The 26,736-nt window shown below is 43.0% G+C and overlaps 1 protein-coding gene across 1 annotated transcript; it reads left to right on the top strand.

Moving 5' to 3' along the window:
- The first annotated feature begins 1,542 nt into the window (after positions 1–1,542).
- Positions 1,543–26,712, top strand: oc90 (otoconin 90). The gene is made up of 21 exons (XM_065953529.1): positions 1,543–1,629; positions 3,613–3,664; positions 3,932–4,000; positions 4,724–4,898; positions 5,756–5,862; positions 6,406–6,540; positions 6,942–6,989; positions 11,674–11,739; positions 13,409–13,528; positions 14,654–14,731; positions 14,986–15,075; positions 16,120–16,344; positions 16,592–16,774; positions 17,252–17,401; positions 21,356–21,508; positions 22,777–23,043; positions 23,593–23,691; positions 23,842–24,016; positions 24,758–24,864; positions 24,972–25,215; positions 25,854–26,712. Exons 2-21 carry the CDS (start codon positions 3,622–3,624, stop codon positions 26,158–26,160), a joined length of 2,841 nt encoding a protein of 946 aa, XP_065809601.1. The 5' UTR covers positions 1,543–1,629; positions 3,613–3,621; the 3' UTR covers positions 26,161–26,712.
- Positions 26,713–26,736: the final 24 nt, after the last annotated feature.

A 26,736-nucleotide genomic window follows, 5' to 3' on the forward strand; every position in this document is an offset into this window, starting at 1 on the left:
CAGGGTGACTGAAATGGCAGATATGTGACAATGACAGGATGACAAAGGGCCAGTAGACTTTTGGTCCACAAACTCGTAGATCTCGATCTCGTACTCTCCATGTTGAGACCTTTGTGTTCCCGGCTTTCTTCTATAAATGTTTGCTGTTCGACGTCCAGGTCAAAGCCCAGTGTGTGAATCGTTGAGCATGCTCAGAACGACTAGGCCAGTTTTTTGGGGTCTGATTGAGGAGTATAAATGCACGAGTGAATGGACCCCCAACAGGGTTATCTTCAGTAGGTGTGTTAGTCCAACTTTGAAAAATGACTTTGTAAATTCAACTTTGTACGATTTCAGTCTGACTCAGATGTTTACATGAATTTGAAAAGTCCAGTTGTAGACAATGAATCCACTTTCTTTAACACGATGTAAACGTACTGCGTCACACAAACAGGAACTTCAAGTCTTCTGGTAAATGTTCTCAAAGATTAATGGCAGCCATTTGCATCTTCTGGCTGTTGAAATCCACTTGGCATATAAGAGCCTGTTTCTACCAGAGAGAACGTTTGCAGCAGGCGGCCACCTGGAGAAGCGATGCAACACCCAGCATCCTTATTTTCCTGTGCTCTTGCTCTGAGCTCTTCTACTTGAATATCTTTCAACTTTTCAGAAGAGTGCTTTTAAATGTGTCCCCGACCCTCTTTTTCAAAATAAGCGATATTCCCCACATTTTTGTCTCTCTCACTCCGAGTCTGATCGGAGCCGTGATAGCAGACGAAGCAGGAGGGGAGAGCACCGTTTGATGCTCATAGTGAGGAGAACTCAACGGAGCAGTGCAGGTCAAACAGCTGAGATGCATGTGTAGCACTTTTATTCTCAGCACACAATCAAGGCTTCATCCAGGCTCTACAAGACGCACAGCCAGCACTTTTCTGACCATAAATCCTGAGACCCAGGTCCTAAGTCTTTAAGATCCCACCAATAAGAACAGGGCACAGGATTTTAAAATATTGGAACATTTCCGTCCTGACTTGGAGCTGCTTTCTTTTAAGGCAGAAAAAAATAAAAAAAACAACAGATACTTTTTTTCTTAAAGAGTTCTATAATGAGGCTGTTTCTGTAATCGTATCCCCTCCTGTCTCTAACGTGACATTAGACATAACCATGTGTATCATCCTCCCCCCACAGATGCACCTGTCCCTCACAAAGCCCCACTATTAGACCCCCCGTTATTAACCCACCCCCCCTCTGCTCCGCTGACCCTCCTCTCCCTGCAGGAAGTCATTGATCTGAAATCCTCCGAGGATCAGATAAGACCAAGTCGACCCGCAGGGGTCACAGGTCCAGCCCCCCTGCTGGACAAAGACCTCTCTGTGGGTCCCCCCCCTTGTCAGAACTCCACCTCTGTTAAAGCCTTGTATACCTGCACAGGAAACAAACCGTGATAAGCTGCTGCTCAGGTGTCACCTGATAGCCAATCAGACTGAAGGAGCTAAAGGTGCCCCCCCCACCCACCCCCGCCTCCTCAGGTGGGACTGATAAACTCAGTTAGTGAAGCTGAGAGTTTAAACATCACTGCTAAAGACTTCCAGCGTCCATGAAGTTCCATGAAGAAACCAAGAACCCCAGAGACCCCAGGACACAGATAAGGTAAGACCACCCTCACTGATTCAACATCACCGGACCTGATAAACTCCTGAAACACGCACGAGGCTTGTAGAACAGTCATGATGTGTTTAAAGCCACAGGTGGTCCGAGCTGCTTGAAGCCATCACAGACGTTAAAACGTCGAGCAGAGAAGGTCGTCTGTCTCATTTTGTCGCTGCAGAAATCAGCAGTAATGACGGGGGGGGGGTTACCGCTCTATAGAAGACATGGGGGTAATTCCATGCCTCTACATAATAACAGCTGTGACATTTTCAGTTCCCTCTAATGAGCATGATCAAGTCTTTTTATTGGCTGTAAGGTCGCAGCATCACCTGGGGGGTGGGGGGGGGGGGGTGGGGGGTGTTCTTTGATGTAAGTGACAGATTTAGGCTCACTTGTACAATCTGTCCTGATTTCTTATAAAACACTCGTTCTTTATATTACTCAGTCACTGCACTCAGCGTCACGCTGAGACGCAGGATTTCTTTGAGTGCAAAAAAACATGGTGAATATTTTACACTGTTTCTGTAAAATGTTATCGTGTTCAAAGTTTGAATTACTCCCTCTTAGATTGGGAAAGTTCATAAAATGATACATTAAATTATAGACCTACTTAAAATAAAGAAAAAAAGGAGTAGAGCTTTTCAGCCATAGTGCCTTTCTCAAAAAACTCCCTCCACCCTCTCTCGCTTAAGCCTCGTCCAAACGTAAGCGGGTGTTTTTGGCCTTTCATAGGAAAACAACATTTTAGGTCACTGAAAACGCACCATTTGGAAAACTCCTTCCAGGGGGAAGACTTCCAGAAAAAAATGTCAATAGTTCAACGTGATTAATGGCATTACAAATGAAAATTGTCAGGCTTTTGTTCAGTCTTAAAGTCAGGGTTGGTCATTTCCTCCAGATCCACTTTTTCAGATTTTGGTGTAAATTGTCTTTAGGTCCTGACAGACATTAATAACTCATGTTCTCTGAAAAAGGAACAAAGAAAATCCATCATCTGTATCAGTTTGTAAGTCTGTAAAAACTTTGACCAGTGTCTGCCAAGAGGTACCAATCTGACGAACCAATCAGACGCCTCCCCGTCTCCCTGCTCGCTCTCTACCTCTTGCGTGCTCTAGCTCACACTCCGATGACTTTAGGAGTTTAAACTGAGAGTTTACTGAATGAGACATGAGACGACGTAGTTTCTACACAATGACAGAGATGAGCTGAGCTACACTTCTGGAGCGACGGCGCTGCATGAAAGTGAGGGGGCGTGGCTTATGAGGGAGCACAGAGGGGAGGGGGTGCAGACAGAGCACTGAGGGAATGCTGCTTTCAAAATCATGCTAGTTTTTTGGAAATTACCAACCCTGCCTTTAAGCACAGAAACAGGAAGTTGTTAGGGATCCCAAAGTGAGGTCAAACAACTGAAAGGAACGGTAACAAAGGTCAATGTGTGATGTCATGAGGTCAATGTGTGATGTCATAAGGTCAATGTGTGATGTCATAAGGTCAATGTGTGATGTCATAATGTCAATGTGTGATGTCATAATGTGGCAAGACATTCAGTCACCGCCACCGATGAGTTCAAACAGCTGCGCTCCGGCATTTTGATCTCTGACCTGGCGCTTTGCATTGTGGGAAACAGTACGCGAGGTAGACTGGTCCGATGCATACTGTACATGTTTCCTGAATCAGTATGACATCCTGGTATTTTTGGCATACTGCGGATCTCGCAGTTGTTCACATACTGCATACTGCATTTTGGCCAAATCAGTATGTTCTAGTAGTATAGTATGCGGTTTTGAAAACAGCCTGAGAGTTTGTTAAAGTGAAATAAGACATTCAAAGATGCAGCAGTGTCCTTCTTTTACATCACTGAGGACCACTATCTACGGAGAGCCTGAAGGGACAAACATGAGATTAATCAGGATTAAAGAAAATGAATGCATTCATTTTGGACCAAAACATGAAGGATTCTCTCTCTGTTTTTTTTTCTTCCAGGAACGAGTCATGTTTCTGATTTGGGTTTTCTTGCTTTCTGCTGCTACACATGGTGAGTTAACCCTCTCACTGCCAACGTGCAAAACACAGCGTGCATGGACACAAGTGCCGGACAGCGTGTAGGAAAAACCAAGTCCAAACTTTTTTTCAGACCTTTCTGTTGGTGGAAGGTGGAACATTTAGTCCAGCATCTCACAGCCGTCCTGTCCTGTGTGTTATGTGGTGTTTTCTGACGTTGCATGATGGTGAAGGTTCCGTCATGTGTTAAATGTTCACTTCATCACTGTCATGACTCGTCTCTGTCTCTCTTTGTCTTCAGCTCTGTCGTCCGGCTCCATCCTCTGCAGAGAGCCAGAGGCCAGCGACCCGAGCGCAGAGCACATGATCGGTGAGGACGATAACTGTCTCATGACTCATGTTAATTCATAAACTGGGGTCATTAAAGCGGGTCATTGGTCTGAGTTTTAAAGATCAGTGACTCATGTGATAATGTGACGTTTAATTGAGGCCCTCGGGGAACAAAGCGTTTTACTCAAAGGTCAAAGTGCTGAAGGGGTTCAATGTCTCCACTGACATGTAACACTTCATATCTGCACCAATCATCATTTTATTTATTTATTTTTAACATCTGAATGTCATGCCACATCTAGAGGAGGGTTAAAGCGCCGTTTTATAAATAATAAAAAATCTGAATCTGAGGATGTTTGTCCTTTAAGGGCTTCGGTAGAATATCTGACTATTTGTTTTCCCTACCATCATTCTGCAGTTTTCATGCCAGCTGACTTTTTTTTTGCTGTCTCGAGATGTTGTTGATATCGAGGTCGACTGATACACAAGATGAGATTTTCTGGGACACCTTTAGTCCTAATCAGATCTGTGGGTACATCTGGCATGTGGAGCGCTGTGGCCTAAATCATTTTCTGGCCCCGCGCGCTCCTCAGGACTCGTGTCACCGGAACCCACCAACCGGATTATCTATGATTAAATCACGCTGCTCTCCACCTGCGCGGCTGGGAAATGGCGTTGAATCGCCTTGGTTCTGTTCCTCTCACTTCCTCGGCGTGTTATTCTCATCTCTATCTCTTGTCTTGTTTCTCCGCTCTGCACACAGATTGTCTCGGCCTGCGCTTCACCTGGCTCCACTCCATCTTTGATAACTTCCCGTCGTTGCTGCGTTTCGCTCTGAAGCTCCGCTGTGCGACGGGGCTCTGTCCTCACGATCTGGAAGATTACGGCTGCTCCTGTCGATATGTGGCTGCCGGGAACCCCGTGGACGCTCTGGATGTGTGAGTAAAGGCTCCAAACTGCGGCAGGAAGCAGCTGCTAAATTTAAAATACAGCATGGTGGCTTAATCGAATCAGAGGCCTGAGGCGGGCGTGTGCAAAGGCGGACTGGAAGAGTCTGAAATGAGCAGAAAGAGTTTTGATAAGCAGCCTTTAAGAGAGGCTTCCAGAAATTGGAAAGTGGCGGCCATGATGAACAAACCCTCCCATCCATCCCCCTGAAAATAATGGATTTATTTAGAGAATAAAGATTTGATTCATTGACAACTGACCGACAAAAGAAGCAGCAAATCTGTTTTTTTTACCATCTTTCAGCTGAGCTCGAATGGTTTGCCAGGTTTTTACCCGACCTAAAAAGCCTCTGCATGTTTCTAATAAGCTCCACGAGCAGAAACGTGCTCAAACTAGGATCAATATTGGAGATGCTTTTGAAAAATGGAGAGAGGTTAGAACACAGAAAGGTTTACAGACCCATGCAGAGCTGGATAAACACTGAAGCTTCAGAGTCCACCACATGGTGACCTGAGTGAGCATCCACTCTAGAGAGGAGGGGGGGGAGAGACAGCTCTCTATGATGTTTAGAATTTGGACTGCAGTACCCTTTTTAAACACTAAGGGTCAGAGTTACATGTTGCACCTTTAAAGTCAAATAGAAAGCAGAGGAGGATTTAAGGCGGGGCTACCTGTGATTGAAAAGTTGCTTCCACGTTGACCTTCAAATAAATATGAGCTTCCCGATCAAAACAGAAAAAAATACAATGAACTTTTCTCCTTCATTTCTGAGGTTTCATTTCACTGTTTCTGCTGGATCAAGTAAAAAGTAACCCCTTAACTCGCTCTGTTTTGTTCTTCTCTGTAGCTGCTGTGAGACTCACAGAATGTGTTACCAGAACGCTGCCCCCTGCAGGCAGGAGCTGCCTCTCCTCCCGAACAACCTCACCTGTTCAGCAGCAAACAGCAGCTGTGGTAAGATTCACACGTCAGAGGAACACTTTTGTTTTTTCTTGCTGAGGATAAAACCAGTACCGCTATTTTATCTTAAAAGAAATATAAAGCACCAACCTGTACGAGGAAATCAGTGCACCCGACTTAGCTCTCATTGGATGATTTTAAGCAGATGTTGAATAACTTGGAGGTTGACAAATCTGGCGGTCGATGTTCCCCCTGATATATTTATGATTGTGGACGATCTTGACAAATATTGGCTGGTGAATCTTTTGTAATTTTATGTCTTTTTAAATGTTGTGTTTCTCTTGTATCTGTACGTTAACTTTGTTACCCGTGCTGCCACTCTTGAAATAAATATTTTTTTATCTCAAATGTTTTTTCTCCTGGTTTCATAAAGGTTTATTCATCTCTCATCCAAAAAGAATGTGCATTTCTTAAAAACTGGAGCTCTTTCTTTAAGTAAATAATTGATAAATGTGTCGATGCAGCTCGATGAAACATCAAAGTTTGAATGTTTGATTAGAAGAAATAAAAAGCTTTGTGGCCTTGCTTTTTGTCCAGGAGATGTTGGTGATTGGTGTCAGCAGAGGTTTTGTGAATGTGACCAGGCGGCCATCGACTGCATGACGCTGAGCTCGTTCAACTCCACCCTGAGAGGCGTCGCCGAGTCGTCCTGCTCTGCTTCAAACGCCACAGGTAGATTCATCAGAGGAGAGACCCGTGTGCTTTTGTTGTTCTCGACCTCATATCTTCCAAATATCAACTATGCAGTGACTGTGACTTGAGTCGCTGTGTTTGTTGCAGTCACTCTTAAGGGTGCACTATTTTACCGTTTTCAAGGACGTTATCGTTTTTAAATTTCAACATCTGCCGAGGCTTTTCAATCCGCTCAAAAATGTCCAACGCTGACAATCTTCTGTGGCCTGCAACATTTTGTAAACAGCAGTTTGTGATATTTTGAGGAGCTGAATCTGATCGAGACATTGTCAGGATTTTTATGTTCAACAAGTCAGTTTTAGTTTGTTTATTTTGGTTTCCTCCTTAGTGACAGTTAGATCATCATCACACCTTCTTATCATCTTCGTTCTTTGTTTCAGATCTTCTAAGCAGCTCCTTCAACACCAGCGAGGTCTTCATAGAGACAGGTCAGTCTGAGGGTCTCAATTCCCTTTCACGTCCCCCCCCCCCCCAATGAGGGATTGATAAAGATACGTGAGGAGAGGACACGAGAAGAGAGGAATTAACCAAATGAGAAATCCTTCACTTCACAGAATCCAGCTTCTCCCCTTGTTCCCTCTCTACTCACCCACTCTCTCCACGCTCCTCTTCCCTTGTCCGCTCTCTCCTAGATCCTCTCTCCTTGTCCCTCCTCTCCTCTTTCTTCTTTGTCTTCTCTCTCCTCATCCCCTTTCTCCTTGTCCCCTCTCCCCTCTCCCCTCTGTCCTCTGTCCTCGTCCCCTCGTCCCCTCTCTCCTTGTCCCCTTTCTCATCTCTCCTATCCCCTTGTCACCTCTCTCCTCTCCCCTTGTCCCCCTCTCTCCTTTCTCCTCGTCCTCTCTCTCCTCTCTCTTTGTCCTCTCTCTCCTCTCCCCTTGTCCCCTCTCCCCTCTGTCCTATCCCCTTGTCCCCTCTCTCCTCGTCTCCTCTCTCTTCTCCTCTCCTCTCCCCCTGTCCCCTCTCTCCTCGTCTCCTGAGCTAAATTTAAGAGATTGGATGAGTGACGTCAGCAAACATCAGCCGATCGATTCGCGTCGAGTCAGAGACCTTTTAGGAGGTCGGCTGAGAAGTCCGCGTCAGCTTTCTCCAGACGGCGCGTCGCTCGCTTTCTGAGTGGGTCAGCGTTGTTGTATTTGAGGTAGCGATCGATCAGGTGGAAAGGCACGAGGCTGATTCACACCTCTGTGGCTCTCAGCCAATTAAAACAATGACCTCCTGGCGTTTAATCCTGCAGCTTTCAGCCCACACATAAAGGAGTGCAGAGAGCACCTTTGATCCAAATATAGCAGCTCAGTCCCAGCAGGAGAAGTTTTATGTGTTCAAGTGCAAAAGTTAACTTCAGAGGGAAAGCGTGTGAAGCTCGTCAGAGGAGAGTTTTCAGATAACGGCGTCCTGCAGCCTCCTCTGTTCCAACTTTAGATCAAATTGAACCAGATGAAAAGAATCTCTAACTGACAACAGAGCGATATATCGCTGTCCTATAATCCTGTATAAAATAATGTGAGATATAAACTGTGACAGCTCGATGTGGTACGTTCATTGATGACATCGCTGCATGTAAAAATCAGGGCTCTTTAAAAAGTCGAGACATCATTACAGAGGTCAGGTTTTGGATGTGATCTGGCCTCAGGCGATTGTTGTAAAAAAGAGTTTAACTTTCCTCCGGCACAATGTGACACCAGATAGTGTTGTTTTGATCTTTTATACTTTATAAAACAACAAGAGATTAAGAGAATGCTGCAGTCATAACGTTAATTATGATCAATTCTAATTCTGCTTTCAGAAATTGTTTTAATTTCTCAAAAGCCCATCCATCCATCCATCCATCCATCCCTCCATCCATCATCCATCCATCCATCCAATCCATCCATCCTTCCATCCCTCCATGATCCATCCATCCATCCAATCCATCCATCCATCATCCATCCATCCATCCAATCCATCCATCCTTCCATCCCTCCATCCATCCATCCATCCATCCTTCCATCCATACATACATACATCCATCCATCCAATCCATCCATCCTTCCATCCATCATCCATCCATCCATCCTTCCATCCATCCATACATACATCCATATATCCATCCATCCAGAAATCCATCCATCCATCCATCATCCACCCATCATCCATCATCCATCATCCATCATTCCATACATTTATCCATCATACATCCATCCACCATCCATACATACATCCATACATCCACCATCCACCCATCATCCATCCATCCATATATCCATACATCCATCCATACATCCACCATCCACCCATCATCCATCCATCCATCATCCATCATCCATCATCCATCCATCCATACATTTATCCATCATACATCCATCCACCATCCATCCATCCATACATCCATACATACATCCATCCATATATCCATCCATCCATCCATACATCCATACATCTATACATACACACATACATACATACATCCATACATACATCCATCCATCCATCATCCATCATCCATCATCCATCATCCATCTATCCATCCATCATCCATCATCCATCATCCATCATCCATCCATCCATACATTTATCCATCATACATCCATCCACCATACATCATCCATACATCCATATATCCATACATCCATATATCCATATATCCATCCATACATCCATCCATACACCCATCCATCTATACATACACACATACACACATACATCCATACATACATCCATCATCCATCCATACATCCATCCATCCATCCATACATCCATCCACCATCCATACATCCATCCATCCATCTATCCATCCATCCATCCATCCATCCATCCATCCATCTATCCATCCATCATCCATCCATCATCCATCATCCGTCATCCATCCATCATACATCCAGACATACATCCATCCACCATCCATCCATATATCCATCCATCCACCATCCATCCATACATCCATCCATCCATCCATACATCCATCCACCATCCATCCATCCATCCATCTATCCATCCATCCATACATCCATCCATACATCCATCCATCCATACATACATCCATCCACCATCCATACATCCATATATCCATCCATCCATCCATCTATCCATCCATCCATCCATCCATCATCCATCCATCCATCCATCTATCCATCCATCATCCATCCATCATCCATCCATCCATACATCCAGACATACATCCATCCACCATCCATCCATATATCCATCCACCGTCCATCCATCTATCATCCATCATCCATCCATCCATACATCCAGACATACATCCATCCACCATACATCCATATATCCATCCATCCATCATCCATCCATCCATATATCCATCCATCATCCACACTTCCATCCATCCATATATGCATCCTTCCATCCATACATCCATCTATCCATCCATCCATCCATCCATCCATCATCCATCATCCATCATCCATCATCCATAATTCATCCATCCATACATCCATACATCCAGACATACATCCATCCACCCATACATCCATACATCCATCCATCCATCATCCATCCATCCATCATCCATCATCCATCCATCCATCATCCATCCATCCATCCATCCATCATCCATCATCCATCCATCCATCCATCCATCATCCATCATCCATCATCCATCCATCCATCTATACATCCAGACATACACCCATCCACCATCCATCCATATATCCATCCATCCATTCAGCTATACATCCATACATCCATCCATCCATCATCCATACATCCATCATCCATCATCCATCATCCATCCATCCATCATCCATACATCCATACAGCCATCATCCATACATCCATCCATACATCCATCTATCATCCATCCATCCATCCATCCATCCATCTATCCATCCATCCATCATCCAAACATCCATCCATCCATCCATCATCCAAACATCCATCCATCCATCCATCCATACATCCATCCATACATCCAGACATACATCCATCCACCATCCATCATCCATCCATCATCCATCCATCCATCATCCATCCATCCATCCATCCATCCATCATCCATCCATCCATCCATCCATCATCCATCCATCATCCATCCATCCATCCATCATCCATCCATCCATCCATCCATCCATCATCCATCCATCCATCCATCCATCATCCATCCATCATCCATCCATCCATCCATCATCCATCATCCATCATCCATCATCCATCCATCATCCATACATACATACATACATCCATCCACCATCCATCCATATATCCATACATCCATACATCCATCATCCATACATCCATCCATATATCCATCCATCGATCATCCATCATACATCCATCTATCCATCCATCCCTCTATCCATACATCCATCCATCCATCATCCATCATCCATCATCCATCATCCATCCATCCATCCATACATCCAGACATACACCCATCCACCATCCATCCATCCATCCATCCATCCATCTATACATCCATACATCCATCATCCATCATCCATCTATCCATCCATCCATCCATCCATCTATACATCCATACATCCATCATCCATCATCCATCCATCCATCCATCCATCCATCCATCCATCCATCCATCCATCCATCCATACATCAATGACTAGCAGAGAAGTCTCCTAAACAAGCACCACTTAATTTCTGATAAGAAAGGCTGTTCTTTCCAATCACCCCAATCCATGGTGTCTCCAACACACACAGTATGTCGTAGAGTCTCCAGGTGGAACCCTTTCTAGGACCCTGCTCAGAAACTCTAAAGGCTCATTTATGTTTCCTGTACGTATGAAAACAGAAGCTATGCCCGCTTCCATCGCTGCAACACCTGTTGGTTTGACCTGATAACTGCTCTCATATCTGGCAAACCGAGGGGCGTCCAAAACGGCCGTTTTGTGGGTCGCCTTAAAACCACCTACCTTCTCTGGTCCAAACAAATCCAGAGCATTCAGAAGCAGAATCTAAAGTTAGAAGGAGGACATACTGGCTGCTGCATTGTTGTCAGAGAAGCCAGCACTTCAACATAGCATGTTTCCTTAATGTCTGATCAGATAGTAAGGTCATTTTATCATTTCATTTAGTTTTCTGTGTATATTTATATATGTAGAGAGATAATCTGTGTTCATCCTTCACAGCGTCTGTCGGTCTGATCCTCGTCCTTCTTCTTTCCAGATCTTCTCTCAGCAGGAAACGACTCGGTGAGCCAGCAGCTCTTCAACTCGTCCCTCCTGTCGGCAGGTAAAAGCCCCGTTTGTGCTCAGGTTCACTTTTTTAAAAAGATTTCAGTTCACACTCGGCACATCACCGCGTCTCAAGAGGAGGGAGGAAGTGGAATGTAAATCCAGACGTGGGAGTCGAATGACGTAAGAGTCCTTGAAACAGGAGTCAGAGTGAGAATGAGTAAGAATAAAATACCTCCTTCCTTCTCTGTGCACAGAACGTCAGCGGGATAAACAGACTCACAGATAAATGCCAGGATGTTTTCTGACTGTTATAAAGACGTTTATATAACCCACTGTTATTCTGACACATTCATTCTCAGGGCTTCCCTTACTCTGAGCTCACAGAGTATCGACTTTTCTCAGCGCTGAAAGAACTGTTCTTTTCTTTTGTCTTTCATTCAAACAATGTTGATATTTATAATTTACCATTTCCTGTTTACTGTGACTGTTTGATCCCCTTTTTCTCAGGTGTTTAATTAAAGGGTTATTCATACATACAGGGGGTATGTAAGAATTATAGAAACAGTTTTCATAGAGAAACTTTTGATCCAATTTTAGCCCAGGAACAGCCCTCTTTCCCCGGCCAGACCTCCTTAAGAAATAAAGTCATTTTACCTTCTAAATCTGGGACTTGCTGGTCTAGTTTTTTAGGGCTGTCAAATTATACACATTTTAAGTTAATTCTGTATTTTTAAGATATTTTGGGTCACAAGTGCCTTTATTGGATAGCACAGCTGAAGAGAGAGTCAGGAAATAATGGGAGGAAAGAGAGTGAGGGACGACATGAAGCAGAGGGCTGAGGTTTCATTTCATTTCAAACCGTTATTTAAGCCTTTAAAACCGTTGAAGTTTCGCTCCATGTCCTATTGTTTACGGTAAAACAACAAAGACAGGTCAGGATGATTCTCAGTAGAAACACTCACACACTGTGGTACAGTGGTTTGAGATCATTGTCTCGATTTGTCCAAGAGAAACAAGAGCGTCCATCTTGAGAGAGTGTTGTAAATTATTCCACGTTTTGGAGCAAAAAAGCTAAATGCAGATTTTCCAAGTTCAGAGAAACCACGCAGGATTTGAAGCAACAGACAATTGGTTTGATCTGAACTGACGGCCACTGCGGCGAGGACTATAGCCTCTGTACATGTGACGCCAAACATGATCCAACTTTTGAATCACAATTCATCCCGTTAATCACAATTGATCACATATTTCATTTGAAACATTTGAATTGTGATTATGTGACATTTCAAATATGATACTTCCTGTTTGGATACGACCCTAAAATAAGGAATATGTGACTTGTGTCTGTCCCGTCCCGTTACAGCTAAATGAAGGCTTTCTCTTGCTTTGATAACTTTTGAAAATATTTGAGGTAATGTAAGTACTTGACAAAAATAAAAACATAACAAAGGTGTAGTCCATTTTTAAATTAATTTAGATATTTTGGTGTAAATATTCTAATAAATCTCACATATTGTACGTTTAATATTCAGCCTCCAGCGTCTCTGAAACAGTCTGACTGACATACTCACTAAAAATGTGTTAAAAAGACATGAAAAACCTTTAAACGACCTTCCAACCTCAACACATGGCACAAAAAACAACTTCCTGTTCTCCAGCGGTGACTCATGCACTTTGATGATCAGAGTGACTCGTTGTGATCTGTTGTTGTGTCTGTCCGGCAGAGATGGACGCGTTAATGACCAGCGGGGCGGATAACCGGAATGACACAGCAGCCATGGACGGCGACCTCGTCACCCCACCGCCAGGCCCGCCAGGCCCGCCTCCCCCGCTGACGCCCGATGGTACGCTCTCTAATTGGGACGCAGGTCAGAGGTTTAACACGGGGACGATCAGAGGGCGACCTGGCTGGTTTGAAGACAGATGGGTCTCTTAGAGACTCACACCCAAACAATCTCTACTTCCTGTATGTTTCTGGAAGGTGGTTGAGGGATAATGAACAAAACCTTTATTTGTGACACATAATCAATTCTGTTATGATGCTTTTAAAGATTATAATATTAAAATCTACATTAGCTTTGGATGAAGGTTATGCATGTGTGTAAGTCCAGGGTGAAATGTTCCTGGTTATTGACATTAAAGAGAACATATTATCCCCATTTTCTACCTTTTAAAACAGTCCCCTGTGGTCTAAATGAACACATCCCCCATTCTTTAAAGGGGACATATATATATATATATATATATATAAATATACATTGCATTTAAAGAGACACACACACACACCAAAATGGAGCGTTCTGAGAGAGCTGGTTTATACAGGGTCACAAACCTCCTCTGGTGCTTGATTCATGTTATATTTTGACAAAAGCACAGCACAGATGTTTCATTTAGACCACAGGGGACTGTTTGAAAAGGTGGAGAAGGGGGATAATATGTCCTCTTTAAACCAATGCTAGCATGTTAAAGGTCCCATATTATGCTTTTTCTGGTTTTATATGCTCTTTAGTGTGTTTTCTAAGTGTCCTGTGCATGTTTAGGCACATCTATGTGCAAAAATTCAAAGTCCACGGAAACGCGGCTTCTCCTACGTCCTCCTGTTAGCTGTAGCATTAGCTGCATGTAACGCTCGGTTCTAGCCCTAACAGTGGGGGCTCAGCAGAGCGTAGCTGACAGATTCAGAGCGGAGAGGGAGCAAGGAGGAGCAGTTCATGAAAACAGACAGTTTTTTCGGACTTTAGCTATTGTGAACGTACAAAAGTAGGTACATAGATTAAATATATGAACCCCAAAAAGGGCATAAGATGGGCTCTTTAACACCCAACATGTTAATTGAAACAGAAGCTAAAGCTGTGCGTGTTGAGCCTCGAAGTACTGCTGGCACAGATCTGTCCTCATTCTTGTCTAACAGTTCTGTAATGTTAATGACGTTGTTGATGATCGATGGTTAAGGTGGTTTGTCGTTTCAGAGGAGTTTGAAGAAGGGGAAGGTGGTGCGGAGGAGGTAGAAGAGGAAGAGAAGACTCAGACGAGTTTCATCTCTAAAGGTAAAACAGTTACATTACTCACCCTCTCGTTTCCATCTGTACAGACTTACTAAGACCCCCCCCCCAGAAGTATTTCTCTGCCAAACTTGTGGTTTTCCAAGCTGCTCATAATTACATTTGGTTCGAGCTCGAACCGTTCTGCAGCTTCCACAACACCAGAAATAATTTCCCCGCTGTTCGTCTCCTGCTGCTCAGTGACTCACTTGGCTCAGACGTTTCCTGTCGCCGTTTTTATTTGTCACCGCTTTTTTCAGAATTGAATGAGGCTTTGACAGAGGAAGCACTCGAACTGGAGGAGATAAATATGGATCAGACAGCCCACAGTCCTCCTGCAGTCAGCCCTGGTGAGGCAATCACTCCAATGATGACATGAGTGTACTTCATCTTTATTTTATACACGGAGCAGTTGGCTAAGTTTGTTGCTATACAATAGTTACAATATAATGATGTATAATGATACAATAGTGTTCACATAGTCTCTATAACTGAGCAGTGATTCACTTAATGTCCAGCTGATGGACACTTTTCTGATTGTTGTCTCATTGGTCGCTCTGAGCCGTCACACAGTTCTCATTTGTTTGACCTTTAAGATCGCAATGATGTTCTGTACAACTTTTACTTCGAAAATAACAGTTTGAAATGTATATTTTTATTCAAGAATATCAAAATGATTGAAAGACAAACTTCCTACAATTGAAATATTACATTTTATTTTAGGACCAGTAGCTTGTTGGATGCTTATATGTAACATAAAGACACTAACACATGTCCCTAGTCTGTCTACAAACCCCCCAATGATGAGAAAAGTCCATCCTCTCCGTCTTTTGCCTGCTCCACTTTTCAGAAAATGTGTGCTCAAACAGGCCGTTTGGAGATTTTCCCTTCATGACATCACAAAGGGCAGTAGCCCCTCCCCCAGGTGGGTGACACTCCCACAGCTAGGTGTTTGTTCTGCCCTTTGAGTCTGCCTTCTCACCATGAACAATAGGACACGGAGCGAGAAAGCACCGAGTACACCCAAGCCCTTCCAAAGAGGGGGCGTGGTCAGACACAGCTCATTTACATATTTAAAGGTACAGACACAGAAACAGCCTGTTCTGAGCAGGGCTGAAATAGAGGGGTATATAGACATGATCAAATACAGGATCAGAGTGGATTTAGAACAAGAAACTTCACACACATGTTTTGAGGAGCTCTGACACTTATTTAAGAAGAGGAGGATATGTGACCTTTAGGCTGTTCCTTATAACAGAACGATTTTGGCAGATAATTAATTATTTAGATTAGAAGAAAACACCAACATAAGTGAACTTCCTTGGCACAGCTTTGGGGCCAAATGTGACAAAATAAAAAGCTACCAATGAAACTTTATAAATGTTGTGTTGCAGAGTCCGGCTTGTTCTCCAAAGAAGGAGAAACGCAGAGCGACGCAGAATCAGAGCCGACCTATCATTCTGCACAAAGTTTTGGAAATGAAAACAAAGAGGAATCGACAACACCACCATCCTCCAACGATGACATCACATCAACGTCTAGGCGGACTACAACTTCCTGGAGGACTACAAATCCCACAGAAGTGACACCAACGGGCTTGAAGGATTCATCTGAGGAAGGTGACTCAGATACTACATTCATCTATGTTTGTTAAATCTTGTAATGACACGTGAAGTTATTTTTTTTCTTTAACTACGAGATGTAGAGCCGACCAAAGCAGGAAAACACAAACAAATAATATGAAAAATGAGATGCAATGGTTTCAACAAAAGCTCAAAGTTACGCTGTGAAAATGTTGTTAAAAGTGGACTTATTGTGGATATGTTTAATTTAAAGTTAAATATGTTTTATCTGACGTTTCTGCAGGTTCTGAGATTGTCACAACTTTATCTGCGGTGTCCGTAAAACCACAAATCAGTTCTGCTGAGAGAGAAACGGCCACATCCAGCACCAGGGCCTTTAAGTCGTCTGAAGAGGAAGAGGAGGAGGAGGAGGAGGAGGAGGAGGAGGAGGATGAAGAAGAGGAACAGAAAGCTTCAGATGAGGATGGTGAGTGGAGTTCATGTTAGCTGTGATCTTTGTCTTCATACTGCAGGTAGTTCCTCGCTTCGTTTCTTATCGCCTTGATTTGTTCCTCACGGTGATGAGCTCGCGTCAGACTCCTTGACGATGCTTCAAATCAGCATTTTAACATGCAGCTTCACTGTATCGGTGATGAGCTTTCAGACCAGAGGCCTCTACTGTGACGAGAGTTCACCTTAGCCAGGGTATTTTTCAGTTCTCTGGCTGAACGATCACACAGAGCTGGATATCAACTTCAGACATCCAGTTTAAGAGCAGCATTTACATGTAAGGGGCGGAGTTAGCTTCACATAACCAATCACAATCATGAAGGAGTCTCCCGTCTCTCGATAACCTTAAATCCTGCTTCTGACCCCTGGATGTTTTGATGTGGATTAAAAAGTCTCTAGTCTGAGGTATAATTATTAGACATTCTAACCTTTTTTTAAATGTTTTTATCCTTAGTCATCGACGTACTCACAACTACAACTGCCATGACAGTAACAACACAGATGACAACAACGACATTGATGCAATCTGTAACCAGAGACAAGTCTGACCAGGCCAGAGGAGGCCCAACAACATCGACAACGACAACAACAGCCTCACCAACAGGTGGGTTTGTCACACCGGGTCGTTTCAAGCTACACACTGTGAACGTTTTTGTCACTACAAGCCCCCAAAATCTTTTAAAATATGTCCCAGTTTTTAAAATATCAGGGAGAAGAGTTCCAGTAAACAAACACACAGAAGCAACAAACAGACGTGTCTTAGTGTCACATCTCTGCTGCTGACTAAACAGCAGAGACAGGTGTGTGACAGGTGAGGGGGGCAAGGGATCGCTCCATGCATAAATTACTGTGCGTCCTACATTTTTAAACTCTGGGAGGAAAGATCCCTTCTTCTTTCATGCCTGGTTGAATATCAGACTGGATGTCTGGCTGTATAGATGTATGGATGTCTGGATGTCTGGCTGTATAGATGTATGGATGTCTGGATGTCTGGCTGTATAGATGTATGGATGTCTGGATGTCTGGATGTATGGATGTATAGAAGTCTGGATATCTGGATGTCTGGATGTCAGGATGTATGGATGTATAGATGTATGGATGTATAGATGTATGGATGTCTGGATGTCTAGATGTATGGATGTATAGATGTATGGATGTATAGATGTATAGATGTATGGATGTATAGATGTATGGATGTATAGATGTATAGATGTATGGATGTATAGATGTATGGATGTATAGATGTCTGGATGTATAGATGTCTGGATGTATGGATGTATAGATGTATGGATGTATAGATGTCTGGATGTACAGATGTATGGATGTATAGATGTCTGGATGTATAGATGTACGGATGTATAGATGTATGGATGTATGGATGTATGGATGTCTGGATGTCTAGATGTATAGATGTCTGGATGTATAGATGTATGGATGTATGGATGTATGGATGTATAGATGTATAGATGTATGGATGTATAGATGTATAGATGTATGGATGTATGGATGTATAGATGTATAGATGTATGGATGTATGGATGTATAGATGATGGATGATGGATGTCTGGATGTATAGATGTATGGATGTATAGATGTATGGATGTATAGATGTATAGATGTATGGATGTATGGATGTATGGATGTATAGATGTATGGATGTCTAGATTTATGGATGTATAGATGTCTGGATGTATAGATGTATAGATGTATGGATGTATGGATGTATGGATGTATAGATGTATAGATGTATGGATGTATAGATGTATAGATGTATGGATGTATAGATGTCTGGATGTATAGATGTATAGATGTATAGATGTATGGATGTATAGATGTATGGATGTATAGATGTATAGATGTATGGATGTATAGATGTCTGGATGTATAGATGTATGGATGTATAGATGTATAGATGTATGGATGTATAGATGTCTGGATGTATAGATGTATAGATGTATAGATGTATGGATGTATAGATGTATGGATGTATGGATGTATGGATGTATAGATGTATAGATGTATGGATGTATAGATGTCTGGATGTATAGATGTATGGATGTATGGATGTATGGATGTATAGATGTATAGATGTATAGATGTATAGATGTATGGATGTATAGATGTCTGGATGTATAGATGTATAGATGTATAGATGTATGGATGTATAGATGTCTGGATGTATAGATGTATGGATGTATGGATGTATGGATGTATAGATGTATAGATGCATGGATGTATAGATGTATAGATGTATAGATGTATAGATGTCTGGATGTATAGATGTATGGATGTATAGATGTATAGATGTATAGATGTATGGATGTATAGATGTCTGGATGTATAGATGTATAGATGCATGGATGTATAGATGTATAGATGTATAGATGTATAGATGTATAGATGTATGGATGTATAGATGTCTGGATGTATAGATGTATAGATGCATGGATGTATAGATGTATAGATGTCTGGATGTATAGATGTCTGGATGTATAGATGTATAGATGTATAGATGTCTGGATGTCTAGATGTATGGATGTATAGATGTCTGGATGTATAGATGTATAGATGTATAGATGTATGGATGTATAGATGTCTGGATGTATAGATGTATGGATGTATAGATGTATGGATGTATAGATGTATGGATGTCTGGATGTATAGATGTATGGATGTATGGATGTATGGATGTATAGATGTATGGATGTCTGGATGTATAGATGTATGGATGTATGGATGTATAGATGTATAGATGTATGGATGTATGGATGTATGGATGTATAGATGTATAGATGCATGGATGTATAGATGTATAGATGTATGGATGTATAGATGTCTGGATGTATAGATGTATAGATGTATAGATGTCTGGATGTCTAGATGTATGGATGTATGGATGTATAGATGTATAGATGCATGGATGTATAGATGTATAGATGTATGGATGTATAGATGTCTGGATGTATAGATGTATAGATGTATAGATGTATAGATGTCTGGATGTCTAGATGTATGGATGTATAGATGTCTGGATGTATAGATGTCTGGATGTCTAGATGTATGGATGTATAGATGTATAGATGTATGGATGTATGGATGTATAGATGTATAGATGTATGGATGTATGGATGTATAGATGTATAGATGTATAGATGTATAGATGTATGGATGTATAGATGTATAGATGTATGGATGTATGGATGTATAGATGTATAGATGTATGGATGTATGGATGTATAGATGTATAGATGTATAGATGTATGGATGTATAGATGTATGGATGTATAGATGTATGGATGTATAGATGTATAGATGTATAGATGTATGGATGTATAGATGTCTGGATGTATAGATGTATGGATGTCTAGATGTATGGATGTATAGATGTATGGATGTATAGATGTATGGATGTCTAGATGTATAGATGTATAGATGTATGGATGTCTATGGATGTATGGATGAGTTAATACTGATGGACTCTTTACTCAGCAGCCTCTACCATCAGTGTGTGAGTGTGTATGAATGGATCAGTTCATACTGATGGACTCTTTACTCAGCAGCCTCTACCATCAGCGTGTGAATGTGTATGAATGGATCAGTTCATACTGATGGACTCTTTACTCAGCAGCCTCTACCATCAGCGTGTGAGTGTGTATGAATGGATGAGTTAATACTGATGGACTCTTTACTCAGCAGCCTCTACCATCAGCGTGTGAATGTATAGGGGGACTAGAAGACTACAAGACTAGAAAATTGTTATTAGTGTGGTAGTACTTGAAATCTATCTTGGTCTCCAGACCGGTCTCGAGACCACTTTTTGAAGGTCTCGTCTTGGAATCAAAAGATTTTTTACTCGGTCTTGTCTCGGTCTCAGACTGGGCGGACTCCGGACTTTAAATCAAGACCGGTCAAGACCACCACTGATTGGCTATATTTCCGTCATTTCTGTGATCAGAAGGAAAACATCTCTTTTGTTAAAGAACAAATAACTTCATTTCATTTGTAGTTTGATTTTTATCCTGGTTACGTCTGCAACCTTCCCGGTGTTATGGTCTAAGTGAGTGACACGCCGCCTAAACACAAGATGATGATTATTCAGAGGTCTGGTCTCGGGAATGTCTTGGTCTGGGTTAATGTGGTCTTGACTACAACACTAGGTCCGCTATACAAAGCTCAAGTCCATTTAGCAGGGAGTCCTCCTGTCTCCTGTCTGCAGGTTACATTTAATGATGAGCACAATAACATATTGGGTGTGAAACAAAAAAACGACTAAAATGTGTTTAAACTCAGACGTTATGGAGGGTTTGGACTGTGCAGCCCAATAGAAGTTTAACAGACGAGATGTGAAGACACAGAACTGTCTCCTCCTGAAGTCCTCGACCTTATGAAGTGATGAGAGTTTAAGAAAGTCAAAGCATCTTTTTATGAGCCGCTGAATATGAAGCGTAAAGACAGCATATCATCGAATAAGAATCTGAGATATTTAAAAAAGACTCAATGACATCACCCTGACGTGTAACTACAGACGGCAGGTTCAGCAGCCTCTTTACTGTCGCAGGTCCAGAAGTTACAACCAGCCGGATGGAGAGATCATCAACACCAAGATCCAGACCATCGAGCACCCCGAGGAGACCCACAGATCCCGACACTTCACAGGAGGACGCCTTCCCTCCACAGAGACTTCCTGCTGCTCTCAGTCTCCTGAGCAGAGGTGAGGAAGACTTTCACCTGAAGGAATACATGAACACAACACTGACACACTGAACGAGTGGAGTTAATCTGACCTTTGACCCCTCGTTTAAATTAGCATCTTGTTTTAATGTGAAGGCTACATGAGGCAGGAGTTTGTACATATGCTAATGCTCTGCAGATACATTCACTCATTAACATAATTACATTTTTTTATTTTGGAAAATCATTCTTCACACACTAGTAATTACACATAATAGCAGAATAATTGCAAGACTCCTCCCTCAAACTTTCAAACATTGGAGCACTTTCTTTGCAGAAAGAGGGGGGTGTGATGCTCGCAGTATATTTAACAATTTAGCTCTTCCAAAGATTTTTTCATATTCAAGTAACATGACATTAATTAAATTGTAATTATTTACAAAAGAACACAGGAAGCTTTCACCTTGGAGGTGTAGAGAAAGAAAATAAGAAAATTAAAGACAGAGCAGGTTAACGGATGAAAAAAAATGATAAAAATGAGGAAATAACACCCACGTACTCCAATAAGTCAAATAAAATCAGATCTTATAGGTTCGACATATTCAGTCCATTTGGTCCATATCCTGTAGAATCTATCCTTCTGGACTTTGAGGGAAAATGACAGCTTTTCCAGAACATATATATCATATATTATGTCTATCCACTCATCAACAGTTGGCTGGTTAGGTTTTAACCATTTTTTTGTGGCAGTTTTTTTTACTTGCTGTCAAAAGAATTTGTGCCAGTTTCTTATCATTTATATTCCATCCATCATATAAAATATCACCCATATATATTGCATCACATCTAAAAGGGAAATTGAAAATGTTATTTATGTGTTTATGAATTTCCTGCCAATAAGGTATTAACATAGTTCCAGTTTTACAGAGATATGTGCGTCTAACATCAATGTTAAAGCAATATAAATGAGTCTATAGAAATGTGTGTTTATACAGAAAGTGTCATGATTTATATTCCACTGAAACCAGAAGCAGTTTGGACATTTTAGAATCTTACAACTTCAGCTCGAGTGTCCCTGAAATCCTCCTGAGCTAGCTGTCCAAACATGCAGCTCCAGCCGTCTATCAAGCAAAGGCGGGAACACGCCAACATCCCCAAACTTCTGCAGATGTCGAATCAGCGTTTTTTATTAATGGGGGTCTGTCGGCTTTGAAGAGAAACGTCTGTGATTGGATAAAAGAAGCTCCTCACTGTGCGATGAATATAACTTCATATTTAAAAGTTATCATTCTTCTTAATCTGCCTCAGGTCAGGAGGCGCCACGACCCACATTGGCCCCGACGACTTCGGTGAAAAGCGTCTCTCAGTGGACGCCGACGAGGCGAGTCACGCTCTGGAAAACGGGATTGGAGATAACCACGTCGACGAGGAGCACACCGGTAGCTCCGCCCACGACCACTGAGGCCGACTCTGAGGAGGAGGAGGAGCAGCAGGAGGAGAGGTCTGAACTGGCAGAGGAGCCCCCCTGTGAGGACGGGCAGCCGGCAGACAGCTCGCAGGAGAGAGACACAGATGGTAGGGTTTGATTCCCACGCTGTCGTAAAAATATACTCGACTATGAGCAGCTCCGAGCCAAAATGTTATTTCTGGATTAGAAAACCTTCTGCCTCTCCGCCTGTTATGTTTCTCTCTTAATCATCCAAAGTTAAATACATTAAATCCATCAGCAGGTTGATTGGACGAGAAGCCGGTGAAACCTCTTACATACTGTAGACTCTCTTCTCTCAGCAGTGGAGAGCTGCCCTCTCCTGGCAGCCCTGCAGCGTTCTGCCCCCCTAAACATAAGATCACCTTTCTAATTCAAAACATGTTTGATAAGATTTATTTTTAGTTTTAGTTAGACAAATGAGACTTTGAATGAAACTTTTCACTTTCTTGAGATTCCTTTTTTTGCAGATATCAAAGATCCGGATGTCCTATTGTGTGTCATGTGTTTACATCTGACTTACTCTGTGTGTGTGTGTGTGTGTGTGTGTGTGTGTGTGTGTGTGTGTGTGTGTGTGTGTGTGTGTGTGTGTGTGTGTGTGTGTGTGTGTGTGTGTGTGTGTGTGTGTGTGTCTGTAGACCGGAGAGCAGCTCATAAGAGGGCGGTGCCGTTCTTCGCCTGGTCCCTGCTGGAGTCTGTCGGGTTGACCGACATTCAGCTGCAGCCCGACAGCAAAGGTGAAACACAATCTGAGATTCAGGCTGTTCTATTAATAGCTTCTTTAAATGGCGTTCCTTTAAACTCTCCAGGCCCTTTACATTTTTAGATCATCCCACGTGAAGCAAACAACAACCATCTCAAACTGTCCTCCTTCTCTCTTCAAACAGAATGCAGCCGCTCGTTCACCCTGTACGGCGGGGATGGGCGAGTGAGGCGCGAGATGCCGTCTCTGGGGGAGATGCTGCACTGCCTGACGGGGCGATGTCCGCACGAGTACGAGCTGTACGGCTGCTACTGCGGACAGGAGGGGGGCGGGGGGACGCCTCAGGACCAGCTGGACAGGTAGGTAACAGGAAGTGATGCTACAGAGTCTGTGCAGGATGAAAAACACAGTGTGGATATGATGTTGTCAGGTTCTACATCAAAATGTAGAATTTCTACTCGGAGGTCCAGATGTTGGTGTTAGAAGTTTCTGTTTTTAGTCTGTGTAGTATCGACCAATCATGGACAAGCAGGCTGCAGGAGAAACGGCCGAACACCAATCAGATATTTACTGGTGAACAAAAGAGTGTTCCAGTCCAACCTTATTAAACCTCATGTTGTTAGCATTGTAGCTCAGTCTGGAGGGACTTGGGGGGTCTCCTGGTCCTGGTGTGGAAATTGGTCTGGCAGCTGGAGAGGTACCAGTTCACTTCCTGAGTGCTGGCTGAAGTTTGCCTTTGACCACAGAGTTTATTTGATTGTCAAATTTAGAAGTCGAGTGATAAGTGATCAAATGTGGATTTGTTTTGAACCCTATTTGCTCCGACTGGTGGTCTTTGCTCAATTTGCCGCTTTGTTTTCTTCATGCATGACCACAACCAACTGTTGCTGTTAAAGAAATAAAACAAGGGAACATCGACGCTCTCCTTTTAAAGTCAGATTTAGAACATTAGTCCGTCTTTGAGGAAGCTTCTGGTTTAGTCGTCATCACTGCAGGGGATCTGCAGAAAGGCTCTTCCCATCGCTGGTTACACCCATCACGATTCCTCCATGTTGTATCACCTTCTTCATTCTCCACCTGCTCCTCGCTCTCCTCCTCAGGTGCTGCTTCTTCCATCACTGCTGCCTGAAGCAGATCGGCTCCATGGGCTGCAGGTCGGAGAGGAAGCTGAACGCTCAGATCTCGTGTGAGAACAGGAAGCCGCGATGTGAGAACAAACACACATGAAGTGTCGTTCTGCACGATGTGTCAGCCGACCCTTTAAAAATGAATAATAACGAGGTCGATCTGACCCCTTTGGCGTCTCGTCCTCAGGTCAGGGCCTCGCAGCGTGCGACAAGCTGCAGTGTGTGTGTGACAAAGCCACCGCAGAGTGTATGGCTGCCGCTCACTTTAACCACAGCCTGCCGGCGCCGCGGTGCCACGGGCCCGGACCTCCCTGCCGCCGGGCCAGCCGACCCCCCAAACCACGTTTTCCCACTCAGTCCAGTGAGGAGAGCGAGGAGCAGCAGGACCCAGAGAAGTCCAACACACAACCCCCACAGACGTCTCAAAACAGGTGAGACGACGTCATTACTACGAAATGATGTTCAAACCAACTGAACTTTATTTGACTTTGGCTGCACAGTTTCTAAAGATCGATGTTTTTAACGGGAGTCCTCAGGGCGAGTGGCATGGTTTCAAGTCGTACTCGCCTCATTTAGCCACGTCCATCCCCTCTCTCACTCCCTAATTTCCTACTCTGTTCACTACCTTCATTAAAATAAAAAAAACACACAGCTTGATCAATCCCTCGAGCACATGTATTAAAGGAGCAGTACGTAACTCTGACCCCTAATGTTTAAAATGGGTACTGCAGTCTAAATTCTAAACATTGTAGAAAATCTAAAGTTAGAAGGAGGACATATTGGCTGCTGCATTGTTGTCAGAGAAGCCAGCACTTCTACATAGCATGTTTCCTTAATGTCTGATCATATAGTAAGCTTACTTTATCATTTCACTCACTACACATCTCACTGATTGGACCTTTAAGTGTTGCATATTTAGAGTTACTCAGATTTTGAGTACTGTTGCTTTTTGTTTTACAAAGGTAGAACACATGTTCCAGGAAAAATCTCCAGAAAAAAGGAATGTCTCTGTTTTTGAAGCTTTTAACACATTCTGAAATAACCTTTACGATCTTCTGTGTGTGTGCAGTGAAGAAAAGACAAATCCACCTGTTGCATCGTCCACACGTCCTCCTCCTCGTACTCCTCCTCCTCCCTCCAGTGAGGAGAGCAGAGAGACTCCATCACACAGCGGGATTCAAACACAAAACCACAGGCCGAGTCCCGGGCAGAGCCAACGGCCAAGACCAGCAGAGAGACCAGCAGGGAGACCAGCAGAAAGACCAGTAGAAAGACCAGCAGGGACTGGAGTGAAAGGTGAAGAAGAAGAGGAAGAGGGGGGAGGAGAGGAAGAGGAAGGTGCAGAAGAGGAGGAAGAAAAGGAGGCCAGAAAATAGACGAGGATGTGTTTGTTTCAAAAGGCCGCTCGGGAGATGAAGACGTTCTAGGGATCCTACAACAGAAGCTTTAATGTACAGAAATCTGATGTTCACTTTGATTTTTAGTGTTTTATTAAAGGTGACATATCCTCCTCCTCTTCTTCAGTGTAAATAAGTCTCAGAGTTCCTCAAAACATGTGTGTGAAGTTTCTTGTTCTAAATCCACTCTGATCCTGTATTTGATCATGTCTATAAACCCCTCTATTTCAGCCCTGCTCAGAACAGGCTGTTTCTGTGTCTGTACCTTTAAATATGTAAATGAGCTGTGTCTGACCACGCCCCCTCTCTGGAAGGGCTTGGGTGTACTCGGTCTTTCTCGCTCCATGTCCTATTGTTTACGGTGAGAAGGCAGACTCAGAGGGCAGAACAAACACCTAGCTGTGGGAGTGTCACCCACCTGGGGGAGGGGCTACTGCCCTTTGTGATGTCATGAAGGGAAAATCTCCAAACGGCCGGTTTAACACACATTTTCTGAAAAGTGGAGCAGGGAGAAGATGGAGAGGATGTTTTATATAATATGTGACCTTAAAAAAC

The sequence above is a fragment of the Labrus bergylta genome, chromosome 4 (assembly GCF_963930695.1).
Source record: "Labrus bergylta chromosome 4, fLabBer1.1, whole genome shotgun sequence".
Classification (NCBI taxonomy): Eukaryota; Metazoa; Chordata; class Actinopteri; order Labriformes; family Labridae; genus Labrus; species Labrus bergylta.